The sequence below is a fragment of the Pan paniscus genome, chromosome 4, assembly GCF_029289425.2.
Source record: "Pan paniscus chromosome 4, NHGRI_mPanPan1-v2.0_pri, whole genome shotgun sequence".
NCBI classification, from domain to species: domain Eukaryota; kingdom Metazoa; phylum Chordata; class Mammalia; order Primates; family Hominidae; genus Pan; species Pan paniscus.
Genome location: NC_073253.2, coordinates 9,859,842 through 9,887,068, shown reverse-complemented (window position 1 = coordinate 9,887,068; position 27,227 = coordinate 9,859,842). Strand labels below are relative to the sequence as shown.

At 38.7% G+C, this 27,227-nt stretch overlaps 1 protein-coding gene across 2 annotated transcripts in view; it reads left to right on the top strand.

Moving 5' to 3' along the window:
• TAS2R1 (taste 2 receptor member 1) overlaps positions 1-24,666 on the top strand; it is a 276,485-nt gene extending 251,819 nt beyond the window's left edge. The window contains exons 12-13 of one of the 2 annotated variants that reach the window (XR_008955561.1): positions 10,048-10,117; positions 10,484-20,102. Coding sequence is in view for 1 of the 2 variants with exons in the window: in XM_003809222.4 (XP_003809270.2) it covers positions 22,072-22,851 (780 nt within the window). In the remaining variant the exon portion in view is untranslated. Of the gene's footprint in view, positions 1-10,047; positions 10,118-10,483; positions 20,103-21,991 lie in introns of those variants that run through there. The other variant, XM_003809222.4, reaches the window with a different exon arrangement.
• Positions 24,667-27,227: the final 2,561 nt, after the last annotated feature.

Here is a 27,227-nt window from a genome sequence, read left to right as displayed (position 1 = left end):
CAACAGACCTCTAAATTTCCTTCTGACATTCATGCAGAGTGACTTTTATAGTGACAGTCATGACAAAAATCAGATCAAGTTCATAGACATGATGAATTGAACAGTGATGTGTGCCACCAGTACAGATGGGGAGATGGACGCCCAGCCGCTCAGGGCTTGTTGGTGGGCTGTAGATGACTTTCCCATCTCAGATGCTTGGCACTGAAGTGGAATGGGAATGAATGGAGGGCTTAGAAGGCTACTGAGTGGCAGTCAGAGCTTTGGTGAGTCATAAGTTGCTTCTGGTCTCTGGAGTGTTCTTCATTCTCACACCCTCACCAAGGATGCTCAAGATCTACACAAAGCTGGAGCTGCACTCACTCAAATGAGATGGATTTACTTCTATTGATATCATACATATGTTTATAAAAATTTGAGTTGTACTCTTTTAGAAAATGAAAGCTTTAAAATCTGTTACGGATTTCTCCATTAAATATGCTTATATTAACATGAAAAAATCTTTGGGAATATGAATCATCATTTCTCAATTTATCTTCTTTGTCAGATTGGTATTTAGCGTATTAGGTGTTCTTAAGTAACACTCATATTATAGGACTATGTCACATTTTTCTTCTGGAAAGTCTTTTGTTGCCTATTTCTGGTTTGGCTATGTCTCTCCAACCCAAGCCCGCAACTCCCTTCATAGTAGAAAGTATTTAAATAATTACCCCATCATTTAAAACATAAGTCACTGCACAGATTTATGTTAATTAGATTTAATAACACAATGAGGATTAATCCAGTGATGTATATGTGAAACGTAATATCATCCCTCCCCAGGACTGCCAACTTGATCACCTTGAGAGCATCTGTCTGAAAGGAGCTGATGACAGAATATGTTCAATTTTTCCATTTGGAATTTCTCCACATCACAGCACAGTCTTTTGAAACTTTTTATACTCTGAGTCTGTCAGAAGCAGGTAGTAGAAATCTGAATACTTTCTAAGTGTTCAGAACAATGGCCATTTCATGAATTACTTCCCTGCCAATCTTCAGGTTGCATTCTCTAGTGGACCTTTCTGCAATGTCATTGATCAGCAGTTGTATTTTTATTTTAAACATTTAATTATACATTCATTCCATAAAAATTTGTGAGCACCCACCATGTGCCAAGCACCATCTAGTTACTGGGTATATAGCAGCGAACAAAAATAGTTTGTGTTCTAATGGAACTTTATATTCTAGGAAGAGGGACAGAAAATATGTTGGATAGTAGTAAGTACTAACCAAATAAGGAGAACAGAGCAGTGGAAAGGGATGAGGAGAATGCTGGTGACGTGGGGTGTGATAATCGGACCAAGTCTTTTGTGATGAAGTGACATTTAAATAGAGATGAATTAGGAGAGGTCATGAATCCATGTGATTCTGGACGAAGGAATGTTCTAAGTATGTTAGACTTCAGACTTCACAGACGGCATATGTGCACACCACCAGTTCCACCCTGGCCTTGGTGTGCTGTGTCCAACAAAGCCCAACATAATATTAGAGGCATAGAGTTGTGTAATCCCCAATGTAGTAGGTCTGTAGCTACATAGAGAATCCAGGTAACACTGTAGAAATGGGTCTGTCCGTCCTACATAGCCAGGAGTGTATAGAAAATGCACCACACACACACACAATTTTTATTTTGCCCACCCCTCCTGCACACCCTTTTTTCCCCAGCATTCAGGGGCAAATGCAGAGGCTGGTTTAGAAAAAAAAAATTCTTTAATTTTGAAAAAAGTTTCCTTTGGCAAAGGCAACCATGAACAAATCCAGCAAGTATGTAAGATTATATCTCTTAAGCAACATTAGAATATATTGTTTTCTATCATCTTAGAATACAAATTTTTCTATTGTATTCTTTATTTGTAAATCTTGAGCAAGAATTGTCTCTAAAAGTTTTTGGAAATCACTAAATGTCTTTTATTCTTCTACTATTAATTTTATTTTTTATATTAAAATTTCCAGGGCCAATTCCAGACTATATAACAATCTCCCTTTGTGCTGTAAACTGCTTATAATTAAGTTGGCTTTTTAATTGGAAATTTACCTGCAGACCAGTATACCTGGTTTAAAATAGACAGGCACATTTGTTAAGTATTCTCCGTTTTGGAAAAGTAATAAATGCCTATTATTTTAAAAATGTAGCCTCTCAAAACCTTTTCCCCCAAATGACAGATATTAACTCATCTGTTTGTCATAAATCTAACTTTAATAAAATTTTCTTCTCCTTGAAGCTATTGATAAAAGTGGATGCACTTTGCATAGTCTGACCTCTTAAATAACAAATGCAAAACAAATGTAAATATGCCTCCACTTTTAATGCATTTTTGCATGGTCCAGAACAATTTGCTAAAACATGCATGGGCATATTTGTGTTTCATTAAAATCCACATTTGAGATAACATGCCCTTGGACATGTTATTGCTGACTTTTTATTGAATTATTGGAAATTGGGGAAATAGAAGCTGATAATGCTACATTCCAAAGAGGTTGTAGGAAAGCCATTGCTCAGGAGTATTTTGAAAAGGTAAGATGTAGCTGGAGTCTCCCTGTGCAACTACAATGAGGTCATACAATTAAAGTCGCAAACTTCTGCACAAATATTTTGCAAATACTTCCAACTTTTACTAAATATTTTCTTGTCTATATAACATTTGCCACATAATGGCCAAAAGAAATAGTGGCAGATAACTTATTTCAAATGCAATTGTCATCAGTTCTTTGAATACATCTCTTAGCTTTCAGAAACATTCTGCTGATCTCACACACTGCTAGTGGTACATATGAATTCCATGCATGACTTTTGGTAGCTTCCCGGTTTTGTTCGGTGGACAAAAAAATACAATGCAAAAGATCTGGGTGTATCATAATTCTGAGGACATTTGATAAACGAAGTCAGGTTAAGGTTGTTGTTAGTCGTAAAATACCTCCTCTGCAACTTTGGTCAGGTTTGTTTTTGATGTTGACCCTCGGAATTAAGCAAGTGTTTCTAGTTCTCTTTCAACAACTAGCAATTGTGGACCTCAGGTCAAACTCACTTTAAGCATTGCCAGATAAAAGAGTGTTAAGTCAGGTTTTGCAATGAGCAAAAGGAAGAGGGGCTTTCCAGATGAGAAAAGTTGGAGACAGAGCTTCTCGAAGGATGCCTGGGCACCGATCCTGCCTTCTTCCTTTTCATGAGCCTGTGGCCTTGCTGTGGCTGTATTTGGCTTGAGGTCCATATGTATCCAAAAGGTCACTGGTCAGCCATGATATTTCTAGTTAAGGGCAAAGATTGTTAGTATAGAGTCTATACGTCCCTAGCTACCCCCCGCCCCCGAAAAAAATGATGGAGATCCTGTAAGGGATTATTGAGTTTTTCATTTCGACAGTACCATGTATTGCAAAGAAAGTATCATTCCTTGCTGCTATCTCCCAGTATGAATGAATGTGGGGCCACTGGACACCGAGCTGAGGGATGTGGCCTCTGCTTCTGCTTGGGGTAACTACCTCATGTTCCCCACGATTCAGAGACCTTGACTCAGTGCATTGGGATCTTCATCTAACCTTACAGAAGACATTCATATGTCCTCTTCTTGTCAAATTTCAGGCCACCTGAAATGATGCAGGAACAATGCAGATCTGTTATATTGTCAATTTGATAGATTGGAAAAAAGGCATAGAAACAGATTTCTTAGTTTTAAGTTATTTATTTAAAAACTATTTAAAAGCTTTATTTATTCATTTAAAATTTTTATTTACTTAAAAGTTACCAAAATGCAACTTAAATGTTGAGGCCTGAAATGCATTAATTACAAGTCCCTATAATTAAGATCACATTTTTCTCTTGCATGTTGAAGTATTCTCTCCCCAATCCATACTGCTGTGTAGCCATGGCCACACTTACTTTCTCCATTTTAGATCAAAGAATGATGCATTTTGAATATAGCTGACAATAGTTGCTTTTGAGATACATTTAATCTCATCCTGTTTTCTGGCCAAAAGTACTTTTTGCATGGTTATGTGAATTCTTAGGAGGAAGTAAGCTTTGTGAATCACTATGTTAAGTCGAACTAGAAAAATAAAGTTGACTAAAAGCCCCACTATGAATTGCTTGTTAACATTATTCAAATTTCTTCCTCTTCAGTAGAATCTATGATTATCTGAATGATGTTTCATGCCAGGCAGGGAGAATAGATAATAAATTCATATTATGTACTTAACTATAACAAGACAACATTCAGATTTGTGAATAATTGAGAAAGAATATTTCATAAAATGAATCTTCTATATTATCATGGCATCTATCTGTAGAAAGTCTGATGTATACAAGAATAAATATTAATGTCTACAGAAAATTATAACTAAAAGTTTCCCTTATATTTCCCTTTCTAATATACTACTATTGTAATTTAAAATATATTGGACCAATTTTGCTCTATTCACGTGGCTGGAGGCCCTTGAGTACCATTGCTAAATGTTTTTTACTTTTCTCGCATTTTGAGGAAGAGGTGCAGACTCCTATATCTAGGTTTTTCAGTCAACTGTGGTGAGATTCAGATGTATGTATGTGGGGTTTGCACAGCTCTCCTCAAAAGCATGGTCACTAGCCTTGCCTTGGGGTGATAACAGCTGCCACTGTGGATAACATCCACCCACTGTGTTGGACTATGCTTCTGTGGAGGCTGTGCTGGTCAAAACTAAAGCAAATAAATCCACAATATTCTTTTTTCTAGAATGCAAGACATCTGAATAGTCCTTGGGTCAAGGTACAGGGTCTTATGCCTCTTTGTTGGGATTCTATTTTCTCTTTTCACATATGGTAAGGAGTTGGCACAAATAATCATTAATATCCTTTACAGATCTGATTTGATGTGGTTCTGTATTAAGTTTACTGTATTGAATTTAAAAAGCCAAGTTCATGGTTTTTCATTTCCTCTGAGTCAGTGAGATTCATGCCATATCATTGTCACAGTCCCTATCCTTCACCCCACTTATTTGCTACAAATGTCCACAAATATGGGTAGATGGAATAATATTTTATACGCTATGACAAATATTACATAGTTTGCATAGTAATAGTTTGGCTAGCAATGACTTCCTAAAGATGAGAAATTGTATTCATTTGTTTTCATTGTTAGTTCAGCAGCTGTTTCTAGAGCATCCCTATTTTTACCCACACATTTATGTCTATTCCTGGGTGCAAGAGATAGCTTCAGTTTCCCCAAAACACATGAACTAAGTAACCACAAAGCCTGGTCCCAGATTCTGGAAAATCAAAGCAAGGCACAACAATTTTGGTCTTCTGGAAGTTGGCAATCCTGTATCTGGAGACAGCTGCTTTGAAAGGGAGAGGCAGCAGCAAGACCCAGGGCAGCTTCTATATATGAAAATCTGAAATACCCAGTTCTATCCTTGCGAGGTAATTTGTAAGGAAGTATTGTATCTTTGAAGGGCAGGAAAAATAAATTTGACTCCTACGACAAAAGAGAACCATTTGAGTTTGGACCAGGGCAGAAATGGCACTGCTTGTTTCAAGAGCACACATTATCATCTTCCATGTGTCCAATCCAATGGTTGTGGCCACATATATGCAAATTCATATGAAAATATATTTGACCATGCATCTTTTGAACAAAGTATAGCCAGTCAATGCCAAAGACATTCTGTTTGGTTTGGAATGAATAAAACTTCTGATGCCCATATGGTAACCTTATGCTTTGAGAACTCTTCTATAGCACAATAAAATCTGAGCCGTCAGAGTAACTAAGTGATGAAAAATGAATAACTAAATGTATAGGGAAAGAATCCAGAAAAGAAATTTGTATTTTATTTTTTCTAAATAACTTCCACAGATATGTTTGAGAAAACTGTATGATCTAGTGAATAGAATACTCAAAACTCTACTATAGAAGTCACAGGTATGGGCCCTAGTTACTTCACTAAATGAGTGGCTTTAGGCAGATAACTTGTCTGATTCCAGTTACTAACTATGAGAAATAGAAGATACATCATTACCTTTCTATAATAGTCCACAACTATTTCAGCACACCCAATGTGACAAAAAACCGTCTCAAGCCCACTTCAGTAACAACTGAGAATTTGTGGGTTCATTTAAATGTCAAGGCCAGCAGTAAGTGAGGGCTGGTTCTGAGGCTGACATATTCTGAGGAGAACATGGTCTTGCTTTCTCTTTTCTGGGCACTTTTGTCCTCTGGATGGAATCCATTCTTGGGCAGGCTGAAGTCCTTCTCTCGTGGTGGCAAGATGGATATGCCAGGCAACCATCCTGTCTGCAGAGAGCCTGCCCAGTGAGAAGTTTTGGGATTAGTTCTGACTTGATGAATTTGGGTCTCATGTTTATCCCTGGATATATCTCTTTTGCTCAGGTGAATGGATATGTTGACTGCCACACCTGGGTTTCTGTGACTACTCCTGGATTCAGTGATGGAGTCAGCCCCAAGTAAGGCCCATAAACAAGGGTGGAGGAGAGTGGTTCCTGCAAAGAAAGTCAGGGTAAAGACAAGGGGACAAATGCCAGATGGGCAGTAAATGGCAGCTGTCCAAATTTTATGCCTGAACCACTGAAAGGAATCTTCACTCTCACTGTGGGTATTAACATAGGAGGCGGTGATGCTTAATGGCTAAATGCACGCATAGCATTTGAAATCAGGTTGTGGTCCACAACTTGGAAATGCTGCTTTTTAGCTGCATGACTGAGGGCAATTTCCAGACCTCAGTGCACCTCAACTTAATAATCTCTAAAGTGGAAAGAATACTGATTTCATAAGATTGTCAAGAGGACAAATTGATGTTATGCCTTTCAATTGTTTAGCATTGTAAGCACTAAATGAATGGTAAGTATTCTGCTTCTTCCCAAATGCCTCTGGCACCAGAATTTCTCACTGTGAATTCTTTCCATCCCACAAATAAACAGATAATTCCCTTGTTATTTAATTTGTTCTGGTGCATAGAAATAAGAAAAACTTAACAATCTTTTGATAAATCCAGCATAACATAGATAATCAAATTTATTAAATATAGCACCAATAAAAATCTGCAGACCAATCTTCCTTATAAGAGAAGGAGGAAAAATTCTAAAGGAAACAGCAAATAAAATCAGCCATACATAAAGAGATTAGGAAACCATGACTAGTACTAGTTTCGCAATTGCTTTCAGTAATGCAAGCTCTGACTCACCTACTCTGCTCTTGTCAGGGCATCCTTCCACAAACAGATGGCATCAGACAGGACAATCGAAGTGACACGAATGCACAAAATGTGGTTTCTTATTTACAGTGCTCAGATACTCCAGCTGGCAATCTCATCCCTACATAATCTTATCCAACCTCATGGCTTTCAATATCCTCTATATGCTAGCAAATTCCAAATGCATATTTCCAAACTTGATAGTTCCCACAAACTCCAAACTTACCATCCGCGACATAATATCCTCTCTACCTGCAGTAGCCGTCTCAGGAGCATGTCCACACAGAGCTCTTGATTTTAACCTTCCTTCAACCTTCTCCTTCTTGAAAAATGGCTCCATTGCTCACCAGGGGATAATGCCAATGACCCAAGAGTAATTCTTGATTCCTCTCTTTCCCTCACTCCCCATCAGAGCCAACTGAATTTCCTGTTGGTGTTGCCATCAAAATCTATTCCTCGTCCAGCCACTTCTTCCCATCTTGACCACCAACCTAATTTAAGCTAACAACATGCCTTGCCTTGTCTACTGCAACAGGCTTCAGTTGTTATTTCTGCTTCTACACTTGCCTTCTCCCAACCTCCACGTATGTTCTCCAGAATAAATGCCTTTCTTTAAATAACAGCAGTCAGAGTAAATGTTGTAGGATATAAATGTGATTTTAACAAAGCTTCCCCCTCACCCAAACACTTCAATGGGTTCCCATTCAGTTGAGGGTGAGATGCAGTCTCCATGCCTTCCCCTCTAACTTCCTCTCTGCTCTGCCTTATTCATACTGCCCCACACATTGCAGGGTTGCTGGGCATTGTTTATTCCTGGAATGCTGCAAGCTCTTTTATTGATGGGATGGGGAGTGAGGATACTATTTCCTCCTCTCTCTGCCTGAAGTGTTCATTCCCAGATCTTCCATCCAGGTCTTTTATCACCTCCTCTCTGGGGAGGTCAGGCTTTCCTGACCACACTTTCTAAAATAGCACCTCTTTCTACTTTACCTGGAATTACTTATTTCTTCACTTGTTTAACTCTCCTCTTCCCCACTACAGTGTGATTTCCAAGATGACAGAAGCTTTGTCTTGTTCATTACTACAGTCATGCACCATATAACAACATTTACATCAACAGTGGACTGCATATACAATGGTGGTTCCATGAGATTATAATGGAGTTGAAAAATTCCTATCAGCTAGTGACATCAAAGCCATTGTAATGTCCTAGCACAATTACTTTATTTTTATGAATTTAGAGTAGCCTAAGTGTATAATGTTTATAAAGTGTATAGTAGGGTAATGTCCTAGGCCTTCACATTCACTCACCTCTCACTCACTGACTTACCCAGAGCAACTTCCGGTCCTGCAAGCTCCATTCATGGTAATTGCCCTGCACACATATGACATTTTTCAACTTTTGTACCCTGTTTTTACTGTACTTTTTCTATGTTTAGCTACACAAATAATAAATAATTACCACTGTGTTATAACTGCCTACAGCATTCAGGACAGTAACATTTTGTACAGATTTGTAGCCTAGGAGCAAAATAATAGACTATACCATACAGCCTAAGTGTGTAGTAGGCTATACCATCTAGGTTTGTGTAAGTGCACTTTAAGATGTTTGCACAGTGATGGAATTGTCTATCGATTACTTTCTTACAGTGTATCCCCTATCCCTGTGATTAAGCAGTGCATGGCTGTAAATGATGTGTGCTTAGAACAGTGCCTAGTTCATAATACAAACAATAAGTGTGTGCTGGGGTATGGGAGGGAAGGAGGAAGAGAGGAAGGATAAAGAGGAAGGGAGGGAAGAAGGAAAAAGGAAAGAAAGGAAAGAGAGAAGGAGGGAGGGAAGAAGCAAGGAAGGATTTGAAATTCCACGGAGGAACTCAGTTTAGAGCTGAAGACAAAATCGTGAGGACTAGAGACTATTCCCATGATTCAACTGCAGCATCTGTGGCTTCTGTTTCCTCATTGTAACTAACAAGGGATTCTTGTTTGTAAAGCACTTTGAGTTCTTTATGTGGAAGACTTAAATTCAATGTATTGCATTGCTCCATTATTCTATTTGCTGCATTGCAAATACATCTCAGAATATTGAGTGGAGTAAGAAAAAGCACAGAAATATATTACTAGAATAAATTGAGCAAGGGAAGGGACAAGTATATGAAAGTGACCTGAATATTAAAGACAAAAATTTTAGTCTAAAAGATCAACTGCAAATTCAAGTGGAGAGAAGCAAATGAATGGATCTGAAGAATGATTAGCCTGAAAGAATCTGGTGCTTTTTAACCAAGACGTTGTGAATTTTAAATGAAATAAATTCCAAATAGGCTTTACAAGGGCCGAGCTCTGCTATCGGGAAGATTCAGAAAGGATGTCTGGGTTGGTTTGCTCAGAGTCTATTTCTTCCTTATTTGAATGATCTTATTAAATGTACAACAATGTTAATACATGCACATGTTTCTTAAAGCAGGAATTGTTCCCTTGATAATGAAGTGTGAGGGCCCACTGGGGAAAGGTATTAAAACCACCACTCACTTTCATGATGCCTCTAATACCAAAGCAAATGTCCAAGTGCCGCCAGAAAGCAGAAAGATGAACATTACAGCCTTCTACCTGATGAAAAGCTTTCCAACGTCAATCTAACTGCATGTGAAAAAAATCGCACTTTCTTTTGAGGAGCTAAATGATTTGAATATAAATAAGCAACTCTTTCCGCCTGTCAGTTACCTCAAGAATATTTAGTGCTGTCTCCTTTAATGATTGCTCATTAAGATGAGTGCAAGTGAATGGATTTAATCAGGGTAATACAGGGTAATAATCATGTGAATTTCTCCACATCAGGTCTTGTCCCATCTGTTCCAAGCTATTTGTCCATGTAAAACTGTCAACGTTCCAAGCCGCTGACTGACAGGTGAGGCCAGACATATACGTTTTTCATCTGAGAGCCAGAAATTCTCTGATGTGCCCTTCTCACTAAAACAAACTGTTTAAAGACTTAAAAGGATTTTATACTCAGTGCCATTGTTTTAAAAATTGTATTTGTTGTGTTGAGTGTTAAAATATTTAGTTCACTCTTGCTTAGTGCAAGAGCATGACCAACATCTGTGGCTTGATTGATGCAGTAGATTCAGAGGAAGGCTGGAGAACATGTCCTTGCAGGTCTTCACCCCAGCACTGAAAGGAGGCTCATTCAGGAAGCAAAAGGGGACATTAGTTTAGCAGTCACATGAATGCTGCACACCTACAGACAGACGTCTCTTATTTTTCCATCCTCCAGGGTAAGAAGAGTGAGTCTCAAGAGAGTGAGGAACGGTGAATCTTTGGCAGCCTCTGTGTGTGCCCATGGAAGAGACAGTGACAGAAATTATGTAATGAAAAAAATGTAGCACAAGCCTTATGAATTTTTACTTTTCACTCCATGGGATTCCCATGTCAGAAGACCTATTCTACACAAAATAAAGTTCTCTATGAAGAATTGTCTCTGCTCCCCAAGCTAGTTATAACAAAAGTTGTAATAGAATATCTGAGAACCAAATGGCCCCTCAGGATACTAGAATCCGAAAGACAAATAGCATGCTAATAAATAGAATTGGACATCGTTATTTCTTTTAAGTCTTTGGTGCAATATGTATTATCTCTGCTAGTTTCCTGTCAGGGCCGAAAAACTGTATTGCTATCCCAGACTCAGGATGTGAACTTTTTTTTTCACTTTCCCACTTTAGTGTTCTTGTTACTTTTCTTGCAATACTGAAATGCCAGGACCTTGCTGAAGGTGCACACCACGGGATCAGTACATAAATGTCATGGCAATATGACAGCAAACAGGGATGAACTCCATGCTGGTGTCATGGCCTCGGTTCTCTAGGAAGAGAGAGCTAGAAAACAATGACTGTCTTTCTAAGTAGCTTGGTAATATTTATTTTTTTCCTCTGGTAATATTTATTTTTCTTTTCCTCCCTTACATAATTGAGTCTGGTTTTACTTAGCACACCCACCTTATGTTAAACACCAAGTGAATTAATGAATGAAGAGTACTGAGGATGAGAAGAAAGCACAAATCTGCTTCTCAGAGCTGAGTGTTGCAGGGCGCAGGTGGGTTAACCAAGATTTGCAATAGAAAGGACAGGTGCAGTGATAGAAGCTTGACTGAGAAACCAAGGAACTAGCAGTAACTGCTTTTCTCAGAGTTCTTGGCTTCCCTACAAGCATACCTCATTTTATTTTATTGCACTTCACTTTGTTGTGCTTTACAGATACTGTTTTTTTTTTTAAGGAATTGAAGGTTTGTGGCAATTCTGTGTCAAGCAAGTTTATCGGGGTCATTTTTCCAACAGCATGTGCTCTCTTCATGTCTCTGTCATACTTTGGTAATTCGTTCACTATCTGAAAGCTTTTTTTATTATTTTTGTATCATTATGGTGATCTGTGATCAATGATCTTTGATGTTCCTATTGTAATTGTTTGGGGACACCACCAACTGTGTCCAAACAAGATGGCAAACTTGATTGATAAATGTTGTGTGTGTTCTGACTGACCCTCTACCCGGCTGTCCCATTGCACTCCTTCTCCTTGAGCCTCCCTATTCCCTGACTTGCAACAATATTAAAATGGGGCCAATTAATAACCCTAAAATGGCCTTTGAGTGTTCAAGTGAAAGGAAGAGTTGCCTGTCTCTCATTTTAAATTAAAAGCTAGAAATGGTTAATCTTAGTGAGAAAGGCATGTTGAGAGCCATGATAGGCCAAATGCTTAGGTTGTGAATGCAAAGGAAAACTGTTTGAAGAAAATTAAAAGTGCTACCCCAGTGAACACTCAAGTGTAAGAAAATAAAATAGCCTTTTTGCTGACATGAAGAAAGTTTTAGGGCTCTCATACAAAATCAAACCAGCCACAACATTTCCTTAAGCCATAGCCTAATCTAGAGCAAGGCTCTAACTCTCATCAATTGTATGAGACTGAGAGAGGTGAAGAAGCTGCAGAAGAAAAGTTTGAAGTTAGCAGAGGATAGATCATGACGTTTAAGGAAAGAAGCCATCTAACATAAAAGTACAAGGCAAAGCAGCAAGTGCTTATGTAGAAGCTGCAGCAATTCAGAAGATTTAGCTAAGGTCGGAGATCGGGGGAAGATGGCAGAGAACGGCCTAATGTGCATCTTCCACATGGATGGCAGAACAGTGTGTGGAGACTCACATCATGATCTTTTGCTCCAAGAACCACTGCAGGAACATGCCAGGAAAACCAAAATAATTCACGGATCCTTTGAAAGAAGTGGCTTGCTGCTGCAAATTCCACAAAACAGGCAAAAAACTGCGAGTTCCCAAAGCATGATAGGAGGAAAACCTACCTTTGAACACACATACCCACTGGGGAATCTGAAAATCCAGATCACAGGAGAAGGATTTAACCTACCTAGGGATAAAATGGTTTTAGGGAGTTGTGCCAAATATAAAAGTAGAAGTAGCAGCGGGTAGTACCTTGCATGCACTCCCAGTCTCCAGCTTGAGCCCAGGGAAGCCATCATTGAGTATATCTCACAGGGTCCCTTGGGGAAGGCAGCCAATGCGACTGCAGAGGGGTCACAGGGTGAAGGAAGTTCCCATCAGAAATTGGTAATGGTTTTGACTGGGCACAAATTTTCTTGAGCAGAGTCTGGGGTGTGAGTGGGAGCTGCTGCAGGCATAAGCAAGCAAGCACAGGAGCTGCTGCCAATGGAGCGGGCAGTGGAGAGGGGCTAGGTCTGAAAGCCATGCTTGCTTTCCCAGTGGGATGCGCATGGTCTTGGGCACTGAGCGGGGGCACTGCTGGAGTGAGACCAGCCTCACCAACTGTGTGGGAGCTGGGTCAGGCCTCTTGCTACTGGCTATCCCTCACTTCCCTGGTGAACTATATGACACAGCAGAGGTAGCCAAGATTTTCCCTGGAATATATCCCCATTGGCCTGAGAACCACCACCTCCATCCCCCACAGTGGCTGTGGCAAGCCCCACTCAAGGAGAGTCTGAGCCCACACCCACCTCACCCTGACTCCACCTGATGGTATTTCCCTACCTTCCCTGGTAGCCAAACTCAAGACATAGAAATTCTTGGGAGCTTTATGGCCCCACGCATCACCTGAGAAACCAAAATAATTACCCTGGCCATATTAGGGCAAGCTTACAGCCCCCTGCTACTACTGCAGCTGGTGCTCTCTTGAAAGTGCCATCTCCCGGCTGGAGGACAACCAACTCAGGTCATTAAAGCAACTCAGGACAGAATAACCCTGACCCCAGGAAGGAGAAGACAACACCTAATTCCACTGCCTGCAATATCCTGGCTAAGCAGAGGCCCTGAGTCTGTCCACATGACAACTTCACTGCTAGTATAACCAGCATTCAAGAAAGCCAGCAAACTAAACCTATCTACAATCAAGGGCTCTCACAGAGTCCACTTCACTTCCCTGCCACCTCCACTAGAGCAGGTGCTGGAATCCATGTCTGGGAGACCTGAAGACAGATCACATCACAGGACTCTTTGCAGACATCCCCTGATATCAGCCCAGAGCTTGGTAGCCTTGCTGGGTGGCTAAACCCAGAAGAGCAACAACGATCACTGCAGTCAGTCCAGCTGTCAGGAAGCCCCATCCCTAGGGAAAGACAGAGCACCACATTGAGAGATCATCCCATGGGACAAGAGAATCTTAACAGCATGCCTTGAGTTTTAGACCTCTCCACTGAATCTACCCAAATAAGGAACCAGAAAAGCAATTCTGGTAATATGACAAACAGGTTTCTGTAATACCCCAAAACATCACACACACCGGCTCCCCAGCAATGGATCCAAACCAAGAAGAAATCTCTGAAGAGCCAGATAAAGAATTCAGAAGATTGATTATTCAACTGCTTAAGAAGATACCAGAGAAAGGTGAAGACAAACTTAAAGAAATTTTAAAAATGTAGGATACGGATGAAAAATTATCAAAATAAATACATATCATTAAAACACTAACAAATTCTGGAAATAAAAGATACACTTAGAGAAATACAAAATGCACTGGAAAATTTTAAAAATAGAACAGAACAAGTAGAAGAAAGAAATTCAGAGCTTGAAGACAATGTTTTTGAATTAATTCAATCAGAAAAAGGCAAAGAAAAAAGAATTTTAAAAAATGAACAAAGCTTCCAAGAAATTTGGGATTATGTTAAAAGGCCAGACCTAAGAATAATTGGTGTTTCTGAGGAAGAAGAGAAATCTAAAAGTTTGGAAAATGGTTTGAGGAAATAATTGAGCAAAGCTTCCCTGGCATTCCTGGATATCTAGACATGCAAATACAGGAAGCTCAAAGAAAACCTGGGAAATTAATCACAAAAAGATCATCACCTAGGCACGTAGTCACCAAGTTATCTAAAGTCAAGACAAAGGAAAGAATCTTAAGAGCTGTGAAACAAAAGCATCAGATAACCCTCAAAGGAGAACCTATCAGATTAACAGCAGACTTCTCAGCAAAAACCTTACAAGCCGGAAAGGCTTGGAGTTCCATTTTTAGCCTCCTGAAACAAAATAATTGTCAGCCAGGAATTTTGTACCCAGCAAAACTAAGCTTCATAAATGAAGGACAGATAAAGTCTTTTTCAGACAAATAAATGCTAAGAGAATTTGCCACTAGTAAGCCAGCACTACAAAAAGTGCTTAAAGGAGTTCTAAATCCTGAAACAAAACCTTGCAATACACCAAAATGGAATCTCCTTAAAGCATAATCTCACAGGGCCTATAAAATAATAACACAATGGAAAAAAAACAAGGTATTAAGGCAACAACTAGCACAATGAATAGAAAGTACCTCACATCTCAATACTATCATTGAATGTAAATGGCCTAAATGCTTCACTTAAAAGGCCCAGAATGGCAGAATGGATAAAAATCCACCACTTAAGTATCTGCTATCTTCAAGAGACTCACCTAGCCCGTAAGAACTCACTTAAGGTAAAGGGGTGGAAAAAGATATCCCATGCAAATGGACACCAAAAGCGAGCAGGAGTAGCTATTCTTATATCAGGCAAAACAGACTTTAAAGCAATAACAGTAAAAAAGAGACAAAAAGGGACATTATATAATGATAAAATAAATGGATAGTCTAACAGGAAAATATCATAATCCTAAATATATATGCACCTAACACTGGAGCTCCCAAATTTATACAACAATTACTACAAGACCTAAGAAATGAGATAGATGAGGAACTCCAATACTCCACTAATAGCACTAGACAGCTCATCAAGACAGAAAGTCAACAAAGAAGAAATGGACTTAAACTATACCCTAAACAAATGAACTTAATAGATATTTACAGAACATTCTACCAAACAACTGCAGAATATGCATTATTTTCTTCAGTACATGGAACATTCTCCAATATAGACCATATGATGGGTCACAAAACAAGTCTCAATATAATTTAAGAAAATCAAAATTATATCAAGTACACTCTCGGACTACAGTGAGATAAAACTGGAAATTAACTCCATAAGGAACTCTCAAAACTATACAAATACATGGAAATAAATAATCTGCTCTTGAATAATCTTTGGGTCAACAATGAAATCGAGATGCAAATTAAAACAAAATTCTTTGAGCTGAACAATAATAGTGAGACAACTTATTAAAACCTCTGGGATGCAGCAAAAGCAGTGTTAGGAGAAAGTTCTTAGTATTAAATACCTACATCAGAAAGTCTGAAAGAGCATAAATAAATAATCTAAGGTCATACCTCAAGGAACTAGAGAAACAAGAACAAACAAAACCCAAACCTGGCAGAAAAAAAAAGAAATAACAAATATCAGAGCAGAATTAAATGAAATTGAAACAAAAACAACACAAAAGATAAATGAAACAAAAAGCTGGTTCTTTGAAAGGATAAACAAAATTGATAGACCATTAGTGAGATTAACCAAGAAAAGACAAGAGAAGATCCAATAGTCTCAATTAGAAATGAAACAGGAAATATTACAACCGATACCATAGAAATACAAAAACTTATTCAAGGCAACTATAAACACCTTTACACACATAAACTAAACAATCTAGAGGAGGTGGATAAAATATACAATTCTCCAGATTAAGTCAGGAAGAAATAGAAACTGAACAGACAAATAACAAGTGGCAAGATTGAAACAGTAGTAAAAAAAAAAAAATCACAACAAAAATGTCCAGAAGCAAAGGTGTTCACAGCTGAATTCTATCAGACATTCAAAGAAGAATTGGTACCAATCTTAACTAAAACTATTCCAAAAGATAGAGAAAGAGGGAATCCTCCTTATATCATTCTGTGAAGCCAGTATCACCCTAATGTCAAAACCAGGAAAGGACATAACAAAAAAAGCAAACTACAGACCAATATCCCTGATGAAAGTAGATGCAAAAGTCCCCAACAAAATACTAGCCAACCAAATTCAACAGCATATCAAAAACATAATCCACCATGATCAAGTGGGTTTTATGCTAGGGATGCATGAATGGTTTAACATATACAAGTCAATACATGTGATACATGACGTAAACAGAATTAAAAACAAAAATCATATGATCATCTCAATAGATGCAGGAAAAACATTTGACAAATTCCAGCATCCCTTTATGATTAAAACCCTTAGCAACACTGGCATAGAAGGGACATACCTCAAGATAATAAAAGCCATCTAGGACAAACCCACAACCAACATTATATTGAATGAGAAAAAGTTGAAAGCATTCTCCCTGAGAACTAGAACAAGACGAGGATGTCCACTTTCACCACTTTCATTCAACATAGTACTGGAAGTCCTAGCCAAATCAATCAAACAAGAGAAAGAAATAAAGGGCATCCAAATCAGTAAGGAGGAAGTCAAACTGTTGTTGTTCACCAGTAATATGATTGTATACCTAGAAAACCCTAAAGACATATCAAAAAAGCTCCTAGATCAGATAAATGAATTCAGGAAAGTTTCAGGATACAAAGTCAGTGTACACAAATCAGTAGGACTGCTATGCACCAATAATGGGCAAGCTGAGAAACAAATCAAGAACTCAGTCCCTTTTACAACAGCTGCAAAAACCCAAAATACTGAGGAGTATACCTAACCAAGGAGGTGAAAGATCTCTACAAGGTAAAACACAAAACACTGCTGAAAGAAATCATCTATGACACAAACAAATGGAAACACATCCCATGCTCATGGATGGGTAGAATCAATATTATGAAAATGACCATACTGCCAAAAGCAATCTACAAATTCAATGCAATTCCCATCAAAATACCACCATCATTCTTCACAGAACTAGAAAAAAACTAAAATTCATATGGAACCAAAAAAGAGACCACATAGCCAAAGCAAGACTATGCAACAACAACAACAATAAAAAACCTGGAAGCATCACATAACCTGACTTCAAACTATGCTGAAAAGCTATAGTTACCAAAACAGCATGGTATTGGTATAAAAACAGGCACATAGACCAATGGAACAAAAAAGCAAACCCAGAAATAAAGCCAAATACTTATAGCCAACTGATCTTTGACAAAGCAAACAAAAACACAAAGTGGGAAAAGGACACCATATTCAACAAATACTGCTGAGATAACTGGCAAGCCACATGTAGAAGAATGAAACTGGATCCTCATCTTTCACCTTATAAAAACAACCTCAAGATGGATTAAAGACCTAAATATAACACCTAAAACCATAAAAGTTCCAGAAGATAACATCAGAAAAACTCTTCTTGACATTGGCTCAGGCAAAGAGTTCATGACCAAGAACCCAAAAGCAAACGCAGCAAAACCAAAAATAAATAGATGGGACCTAATTAAACTAAAAGGTTTCTGCACAGTAAAAGAAATCAGCAGAGTAAACAGATGACCCACAGAATAGGAGAAAATATTCACAAATTATGCATCTGACAAAGAACTAATATCCAGAATCTACAAGGAACTCAGACAAATCAACAAGAAAAAAAACCCAAATAATCCCATCAAAACATGGGCAAAGGACATGAATAGACAAGTCTCAAGATATACAAATAGCCAACAACATATGAAAAAAATGCTCAACATCACTAATTATCAGGGAAACACAAATTAAAACCACTATGAGATACCACTTTACTCCTGCAAGAATGGCCACAATTAAAAAATCAAAAAATAATAGATGTTGTTGTGGATGTGTATAAAGGGAACACATTTACACTGCTGGTGGGAATGTAAACTAGTACAACCACTGTGAAAAACAATATGGAGTTTATTTAAAGAACTAAAAGTAGAACTACCATTTGATCCAGCAATCCCACTCCCGGGTATCTACCCAGAGGAAAAGAAGTCATTATATGAAAAAGACACTTGCACATGCATGTTTATAGCAGCACAATTTGCAATTACAAAAATATGGAACCAGTCTAAATGCCCATCGATGAATGAGTGGATAAAGAACATTTGTGTATATATGTATATATATATATATATATATATATATACACACACACACACACACACACACACACACACACATACATACACACACACACTATGGAATACTACTCAGCCATAAAAAATGAATGAGACCTATTGCTCAGAAAAAAATAGTTTTTAAAAAATAGTACTGCTCATTGACAATGCATCTAGTTACCTAAGAGCTTTGATGGAAATGTACAAGGAAATCTATGCTGTTTTCATGCCCGCCAATACAACATTCATTTTACAACACATGGATCAAGAAGTAATTTTGACATCCAAGTCTTATTATTTATAAAATACTTTTCATAAGGCTACAGCTGCCATAGACAGTGATTTCTCTGATGCACCTGAGCAAAGTAAATTGAAAACTTTCTGGAAAGGATTCACCATTTTAGATACCACTAAGAAGTGATTCATGGGAGGAAGTAAAAAAAAAAAAAACAACAATAACAGGAGTGTAAAAGAATTTGATTCCAAACCTCCTGATGACTTGGAGGGGTTCAAGACCTCAGTGGAGGAAATAGCTGGAGATGTGGTGGAAATAGAATGAGAATTATAATTAGAAGTAGAGCCTGAAGATAAGACTGAATTGCTGTCATCTTATGATGATGTTTTTAAGAAATGAGGAAGTGCTTCTTACAGATGAGCAAATAATTTCTTGAGATGGAAACTACCCCTGGTAAAGAAGTTGTGAACATTGCTGAAATGACAACAAAGGATTTAGAACATTTCATAAACTTAGTTAATAAAGTAGTGGCACGGTTTGAGAGGACTGACTCCAATTTTGAAAGTTCTACTGGGGGTAAAATGCTGTCAGACAGCATCACATGCTACAGAGAGGTCTTTTGTGAAAGGAAGAGTTCATCAATGCACAAAATTGATTGCTGTCTTATTTTAAGAAATTGCCACAGCCACCCAACCTTCATCAACCACCAGCCTGATCAGTCAGCAGCCATCGACATTGAAGCAAGACCCTACACCAACAAAAAGATTATGACTCATTGAAAGCTCAGATGATCATTAGCATTTTTTGGTAATAAAGTATTTTCAGTTAAAGTATGCATATATTTTTTTAAGACATAGTGCTATTGCACACTTAATAGACCACAGTTTAGTATCAACATAACTTTTATATGTACTGGAAAAGCAACAAATTAGTGTGACTGGCCTTATTGCAATATTCTTGTATTTTGGTGGTCTAGAATTTAATGCACAGTATTATGGAAGTATGCTTGTATTTCATAGCTGCATGCCCTTACATTTCTGTTTTTCTAAGCTGCAGAATGTTTCTTCTAAGTTTCAAAGTTTCTTCTTCTTTCTACTGGAGGGAAAACAAGGCTCATCCTCCTGGCATGCTTGCATTTGGATCCATTCTGATGGCATCTGCTCATGAACACCTCCCTTGGTGCTTCCTTGAAGATGATCCTGTCTCTTTCCTTCATCTCACTGTAGTTGTGTCAGGAAGAACAGAGTGAGTCCAAGATGGCATAGATGGTCCTATTCAGAGAAGAGCCATAAAAGAACCTACAGATTTACTCTCACGACTAATTTTTTAAAATATGACTTCCCTTCCAGTTTTCTAAAAATAAGATTAATCTTAAGTATTCTTTATGACACATTTAGACAAAGTAACACAAGTTCATTAAGACATACGCTTCATTATCGGGTCTGCCAGTTACCTTTTGATTAAGTCTAAGTTGGAGAAGCTTTAATTCCCCCAGTGTTTATTGAATTGGTCCCCACTTTGTGCTCTGGTGATGAATTGTCTAAAGAACTAACTTGGCTGGGAGTGGTGGCTCATGCCTATAATCCTGATACCTCAAGAGGCTGAGGCAGGAGAATTGCTTGAGGTCAGGAGGTTAAGGCTAGCCTGGGCTATGTAGCAAGACTCCATATCTATGAAAAATTTTTAAAAAGCAGTCAGGCATGGTGGTGCATATCTATAGTCCTAGCTACTCAGAAGGCTGAGGCAGGAGGATTACCTGAGTCCAGGAATTTGAAGCTGCAGTGAGCTGCGATTATACCACTGCACTGCAACTTAGGTGACAAAGCAAGACTCTGTCTCTAAAGAGAGAGAGAGGACTTAGTTTTATATCACATTATATATGTGGCTCATTCTGCCTTTAGTCTTGGGATAACTGGAAGGTACAAACTATACTTTCTACCTTTGTCCCGTCATAGTGGTTCTGCCACTCTTGAACATTTGGCAATGTCTCGAAACATTTTGGTTGTTACAGCCTGGGGAGGGTATCTGGTGGGTAGAGGACAGGCATGTGGTAGACATTCTGCATTTCCTAGATTGCACAGGACAGCCCCTGCCTAACAAAGAGTTATGTAGCCCCAAATGTCAGTAATGTAAAGACTGAGAAAACCCACTTCAGCATTACAGGCAGCATGGTATACGTATTAAGAAATACCAACTTAATTTTTCATAGTGCGTTACAGACCGAAAGCAACAAATTTAATCATGTACTATTTTATCTTTACTTTTCTACTAGAACAACTAGCTCATGTCATAAAACTCTCATAATTTTGGAAAAATAAGAGAGAAAAGATTTTAACCCCTGAATTACTCTGCAGATGCTGACCAGGGTGAACAGTGCTGAGTGCTTGTCTTCATTTCATTACACCTTACTTTTCTTTAGGCCTTTGACCTGGTGTACACATGTATGTGCAAGCCTAATTACTTTGATTTTATACTTAGAGATACTTTTATTATGTATATTTTATTCTATAACTATTTTACAGATAGTTTTGAATTGCTCAACCATTGCATGTTGGAGAACTACTCAGGAGTCCTATGTTGCTGGTTGTACCATATCATCATAACATAAGTGAAAATTTCAAAAATGTATATTTTTAAAGAGTACACGATAACATTAAGTAGAATCACACCTGTAGGCAAAATCAATTTTTTGTAGTAGAGATGAAGAATTGCTTATCTTTGGCTAATTACTATGGAGGAGCTGTTCTCCCAGCTGTCTGAAGGTGTCTGATTCTCTTATTTGCCTGTGATGACTTTGAAAGCTAGGTAAACCTGTAAAATGCAAAAGCCATCAATAAGAAGCAAATTGATGCTAGAGTATCTCCTCCTTATTTGACTGTCTCAGAACTAAATAGAGAAAGCAGTGACATAAACAAATGTACACCACCTTCCTGCCCCATGCCTTTATTGTTAGTCTTCTTCCCCAGAGGAGTCCTGATCTAATTGAAGAGCGTGAACAACCCAACCTGTCCAAAACTCTATAACTTCATTATTTTTTAAGTAAATAATTTTTTATTCCTAAAATGCTAGAGTCTCACCTCATTATCTATTTTCTTCTTGCAGTGATACAATTTCTTCTTGGGATTTTCACAAATGGCATCATTGTGGTGGTGAATGGCATTGACTTGATCAAGCACAGAAAAATGGCTCCGCTGGATCTCCTTCTTTCTTGTCTGGCAGTTTCTAGAATTTTTCTGCAGTTGTTCATCTTCTACGTTAATGTGATTGTTATCTTCTTCATAGAATTCATCATGTGTTCTGCGAATTGTGCAATTCTCTTATTTGTAAATGAATTGGAACTTTGGCTTGCCACATGGCTCGGCGTTTTCTATTGTGCCAAGGTTGCCAGCGTCCGTCACCCACTCTTCATCTGGTTGAAGATGAGGATATCCAAGCTGGTCCCATGGATGATCCTGGGGTCTCTGCTATATGTATCTATGATTTGTGTTTTCCATAGCAAATATGCAGGGTTTATGGTCCCACACTTCTTAAGGAACTTTTTCTCCCAAAATGCCACAATTCAAAAAGAAGATACACTGGCTATACAGATTTTCTCTTTTGTTGCTGAGTTCTCAGTGCCATTGCTTATCTTCCTTGTTGCTGTTTTGCTCTTGATTTTCTCTCTGGGGAGGCACACCCGGCAAATGAGAAACACAGTGGCGGGCAGCAGGGTTCCTGGCAGGGGTGCACCCATCAGCGCGTTGCTGTCTATCCTGTCCTTCCTGATCCTCTACTTCTCCCACTGCATGATAAAAGTTTTTCTCTCTTCTCTAAAGTTTCACGTCAGAAGGTTCATCTTTCTGTTCTTCATCCTTGTGATTGGTATATACCCTTCTGGACACTCTCTCATCTTAATTTTAGGAAATCCTAAATTGAAACAAAATGCAAAAAAGTTCCTCCTCCACAGTAAGTGCTGTCAGTGAGAGAGAAGTTGGATCAGTTCAAAGAACCCATGATTCAATGATTTACCCATGCCTGCCACACTTCCCTCAGCCAGACAAAGCAGCCTGTTCATAAATATACAACATGTCCCCTTCAGGCCTGTTTATCCAGCCTGAGGTATTTCTGTGGATATGCTACTTTTTCAAGCAGTTAAACTGATTTTGAAAGCACAACATATGTTGATGGATTACATCAATTTCAATATCCTGGTAGTGATATTGTACTATCATCTTGCAAGTTGTTACCATTGGGAAAACTGAGTAAATGGTTCAGGGTCTTTCTGTATTCCTTCTTACAAATGCATTCAAATCTACAATTATTTCAAAATTAAAAGTTTGATGAAAAAGAAAAGCACTTGTTTGAACTCGTGATGTCAGAAGGACACATGAATGCTGTATGGTCCATGAATATCTGACGCCTCGTCTTCGATGGTTTATCCTGACCTTAACGGGCTGACTGTTCATTTCTTGTCTACCTGGATATTATTTCTGTTCTGTCTGTTGGAGTTGCAGGCAGTGGAGCCATTCTTTCTCCTCAGATCACAAAGGAAGCAAGGACAAGCAGGCCTTCTCCATCCTTATAAGCATATTCTCCTACTTCATCCTGCAGAGAGCCTAGATGCCATGGTGACATGGCCAATCAACTGATAAAGGGGAAGACAGATGGAGGAGGAGGAGGAGTCGAGGACTGAATGCCTGTTTTCCATTTCTCCTAGCTGTGCACTCTGAACAGACAATAACTTGCAAAGATGTTTTATTTTGTATCTGTGTGCCTGACTTTGAGACCCTTTCAACCCGGAGTGGTAATTTGGAACTCCTCCTGCATTGCCTGTCTTCCCAATGAAGCAACATCAGTAGGTGGGTGGGGCTGGGGGTGTCTCCGTCTGCTTCAAGTCACAAATGCATTTTCTGTTTGGTTGAGATTTTGAATACTAAGAGATAGATAGATAGATAGATAGATAGATAGATAGATAGATAGATAAATTATGGAGATAGATATACTTGTATATTTCCAAAACAGCTTCAGAACCATTTTGCTTCCAGACAAGTAAATGAAGTAAAAAATGTTCTTAAGCTCAGCTGTAACTTGTAGTTCAGGCGCAATGATGCAAAGTAGGTTTAGGTTTAGATTTGTCAATCACCAGTAATAGGAACCCAAATACAGCTTTTCTAACCCAAGCCACGCAGGCCTGGTTATAATACACCAATGAAGGATTTTGCTTCAGAAGATTCAGGGACGTACTTATCTTCTTGGGCATGGGAACTAAGCTCTGAGTGTACTCTCAACTTCCCACAGGTTTCACACTTCATTCCCCAAGGAGCAAAATGACAGCCTCCATCTTCCTGTTATTTCATTTTCCCACGTCCCACTAGGTAGGAAGGTTTGTAGCTAATCACGCACTCAGGAAGCCAGCTGTGGGAAGATCAGTTGTATCCTGGATGTAATTATTGCCTCTGATTGGGGGAAAGGACAATGAAAAGTCACTTTTCTTTTTCTCAAGTTCAGAGAATATTCTGTTCCTTGAATCTGTGATACGTGTACCTGAAAGAGTGGGAGCAATTTCAAACATTCAGGGAGAAATTTGTCATGATACAACTCTCATGTGTTTTTTTTTTTTCTGATACTAAATTCTGATTCTATTTCATGCAACTCCTGCTTTAATAATGTTAGCTAATTAGATAACTATTAAGATATGACTAGGTTTTTATACTGTTATCAAGAAATGTTTTAAAAAATAATTCATAATAAAACAATTCTAAAAACATTTTCATAGTCTACTTTCCTAGAAATGTATTTCTTCCAGAAATGTTGCCTAGCTTTTGAGTTGATGAGTATTGCGTAGGACACTAATTGCTCAAATTTAGAAGCAAAACAGACTGAGATTTTGTCTCTCTGGAGCCACGCTTATCTGCACTTGCCAGTTCTGCCAAATTGCTTTTGTCCTCATTGAACAGTGGGTTGACCTCTATCATGGTGCAACATCTTATTGTACCCACTGTTGTAGCTTTAGAGATGGGGCTGGACATTATGCCCTGGGGAGTCTTGGCTGTGGAATCGCATGCCCATAGGTGAGGCCAGTTGACTGCTGATTGCAGACTGTGGCAGCGCTTGCTGCTCAGTTAAGTGGCTTCTGGCTGTGGCTTCCAAATAGTCTCTGCACTAGGAGGCAGACTCTTATTGAAATGGGACCCAGCAGTCTTATTCCATTCCACTTTAGATTGGGGTTCAATGAGCAGGCCCAAATCAGGAGAGAAAGGCTATCTTACTCTGTCCCACTGTCTATTCTGACATTGGCTCTTTCAGTCCCTAATCCCAGGGGTTCTGCACAGTCTCCACTGACTGAAGATGATGACACCAACAGAGAAGGCTAAATCTGTGTGCTTATAGAAATAGACTTTTAAGAAGATAAATGTTGGCCGGGCATGGTGGCTCATGTCTGTAATCCCGGCACTTTGAAAGGCCGAGGCGGGCAGATCACTTGAGGCCAGTAGTTCGAGACCAGCATGGCCAACATGGCAAAATCTTGTTTCTACTAAAAACTCAAAAATTAGCTAGGTGTGGTGGTGTGCACCTGTAATCCCAGCTACTTGGGAAGCTGAGGCAGGAGAATCACTGGAATCTGAGAGGCAGAGGTTACAGTGAGTTGAGATTGTGCCACTGCACTCCGGCCTGGTGATAGAGTGAGAGTCTATCTAAAAAAAAAATTATATGTGTGTGTGTGTATATATATATATATATATAGTCACAATTTGAATGTTAAACACTAGTTCAAAAGTCTCACCAATGATAAATGCCTTTTAAATTCTCAGTCACTCATTCAAGTATAACAATTGCTTGAAGATACAATGCTCTGGACAAGAAGGTGCTAGAAAGACATCTGATGTCTACCATCCGTCTTCTTCAGGCTGATGACCAGGCATCCTAGGTGCTTCAGACAGTTCAAATGTTTTGCCCCATAGTACGTTTAAGTACAGGCATACTTCTCATGCTATGGATGTTGTGATTTTAGGTTTGAAAATATAGTTTCCATAACTTTTGTCCTTGTAGAGTTATACCTCTTTGGGTGAGAAGAGAAACAGGTAGTCAGAAATATGCAAGAGAGAAAGAAACCAGCCAGACCATCGAAATTCACATTGGCAATCAAAGGGATGACAGATGTTACAGACAGATGGCACCCATAATGGAGAAAAATCCAAATGACGAGGATGGGGAGACCCACATGTTTAAATGAGGGTCTTGCTAGGGAATGAGTTTGGAGTTAGACTGAACATCATATTAACACAAACTTGAGATCAGTAGAAAGTTCCTTTTTTATTATTAGTATTCTTTCTTACCTAAAAATTGCAGACTCTCTAGGAAAACTTTATGCCAGGAGAAGGGTATGTACTAGGAAAATTTCCTCAATGAGCTGAAAACATTAAGATTTGGGGGACAGTCAATACAAATTCAAGATAGCTCATGGACATTTGTTTCACTGCTGTCTTTACTGCTGTCATTCTACACAAAACTAGTCTCTCACTAATACAGCAACTTATACCTTGGTAGGATTAAAATAATGATTGTTTTCAAGATGTGATGTAAACATGTTGATTCACATCTGTGACATCTGGATCTACTTAATCTTTTTGACTGGGAATCAGGAATTGGCGATTGTATCCTAAAATTTAAAACGTATTTATATCAATGAAGTGTGGGTTTCCTTTTATTATTTTTGGCGTTTTATATTGTTTCTATTTTAAACATTTCTCCACAAGATCATCAACATAATATTAAATCAAAAATTGACTTAAAATTCTGACGACAGGTCAATTTCCTTTTTCTTTTTTTGAGACAGAGTCTTGCCCTGTCATCCAGGCTGGAGTGCAGTGCATGATCTCGGCTCACTGCAACCTCTGCCTCCTGGGTTCAAGTAATTCCCCTGCCTCAGCCTCCTGAGTAGCTAGGATGACAGGCGTGTGCCACCATGCCCAGCTAATTTTTTGTATTTTTAGTAGAGACGGGGTTTCACCATGTTGGCCAGGCTGGTCTTGAACTCCCAAACTCAGGTGAGTTGCCTGCCTCGGCCTCCCAAAGTGCTGGGATTACAGGCTTGAGCCACCGTGCCTGGCCCAGGTCAATTTTAAAAATACTAAAGATTCATTTTGTTCAAACTTCAACATTTCTGAGGAAAAAAGGTACGGTGTCACTCTGTTTCTACTTTTGAAGTTGGGATGCATGCTCTTCTGAGAGAGGTTTTGCTTCCATGACTTAAACTCTCTCCCTCCCATGGATCGGTGTGAGTACTACAAGATAAGCACACATGTTAAGTGGGGCAGGTGGAATTTGAATTTGGGAGTGTGCAGGGATTAAGTCCTGT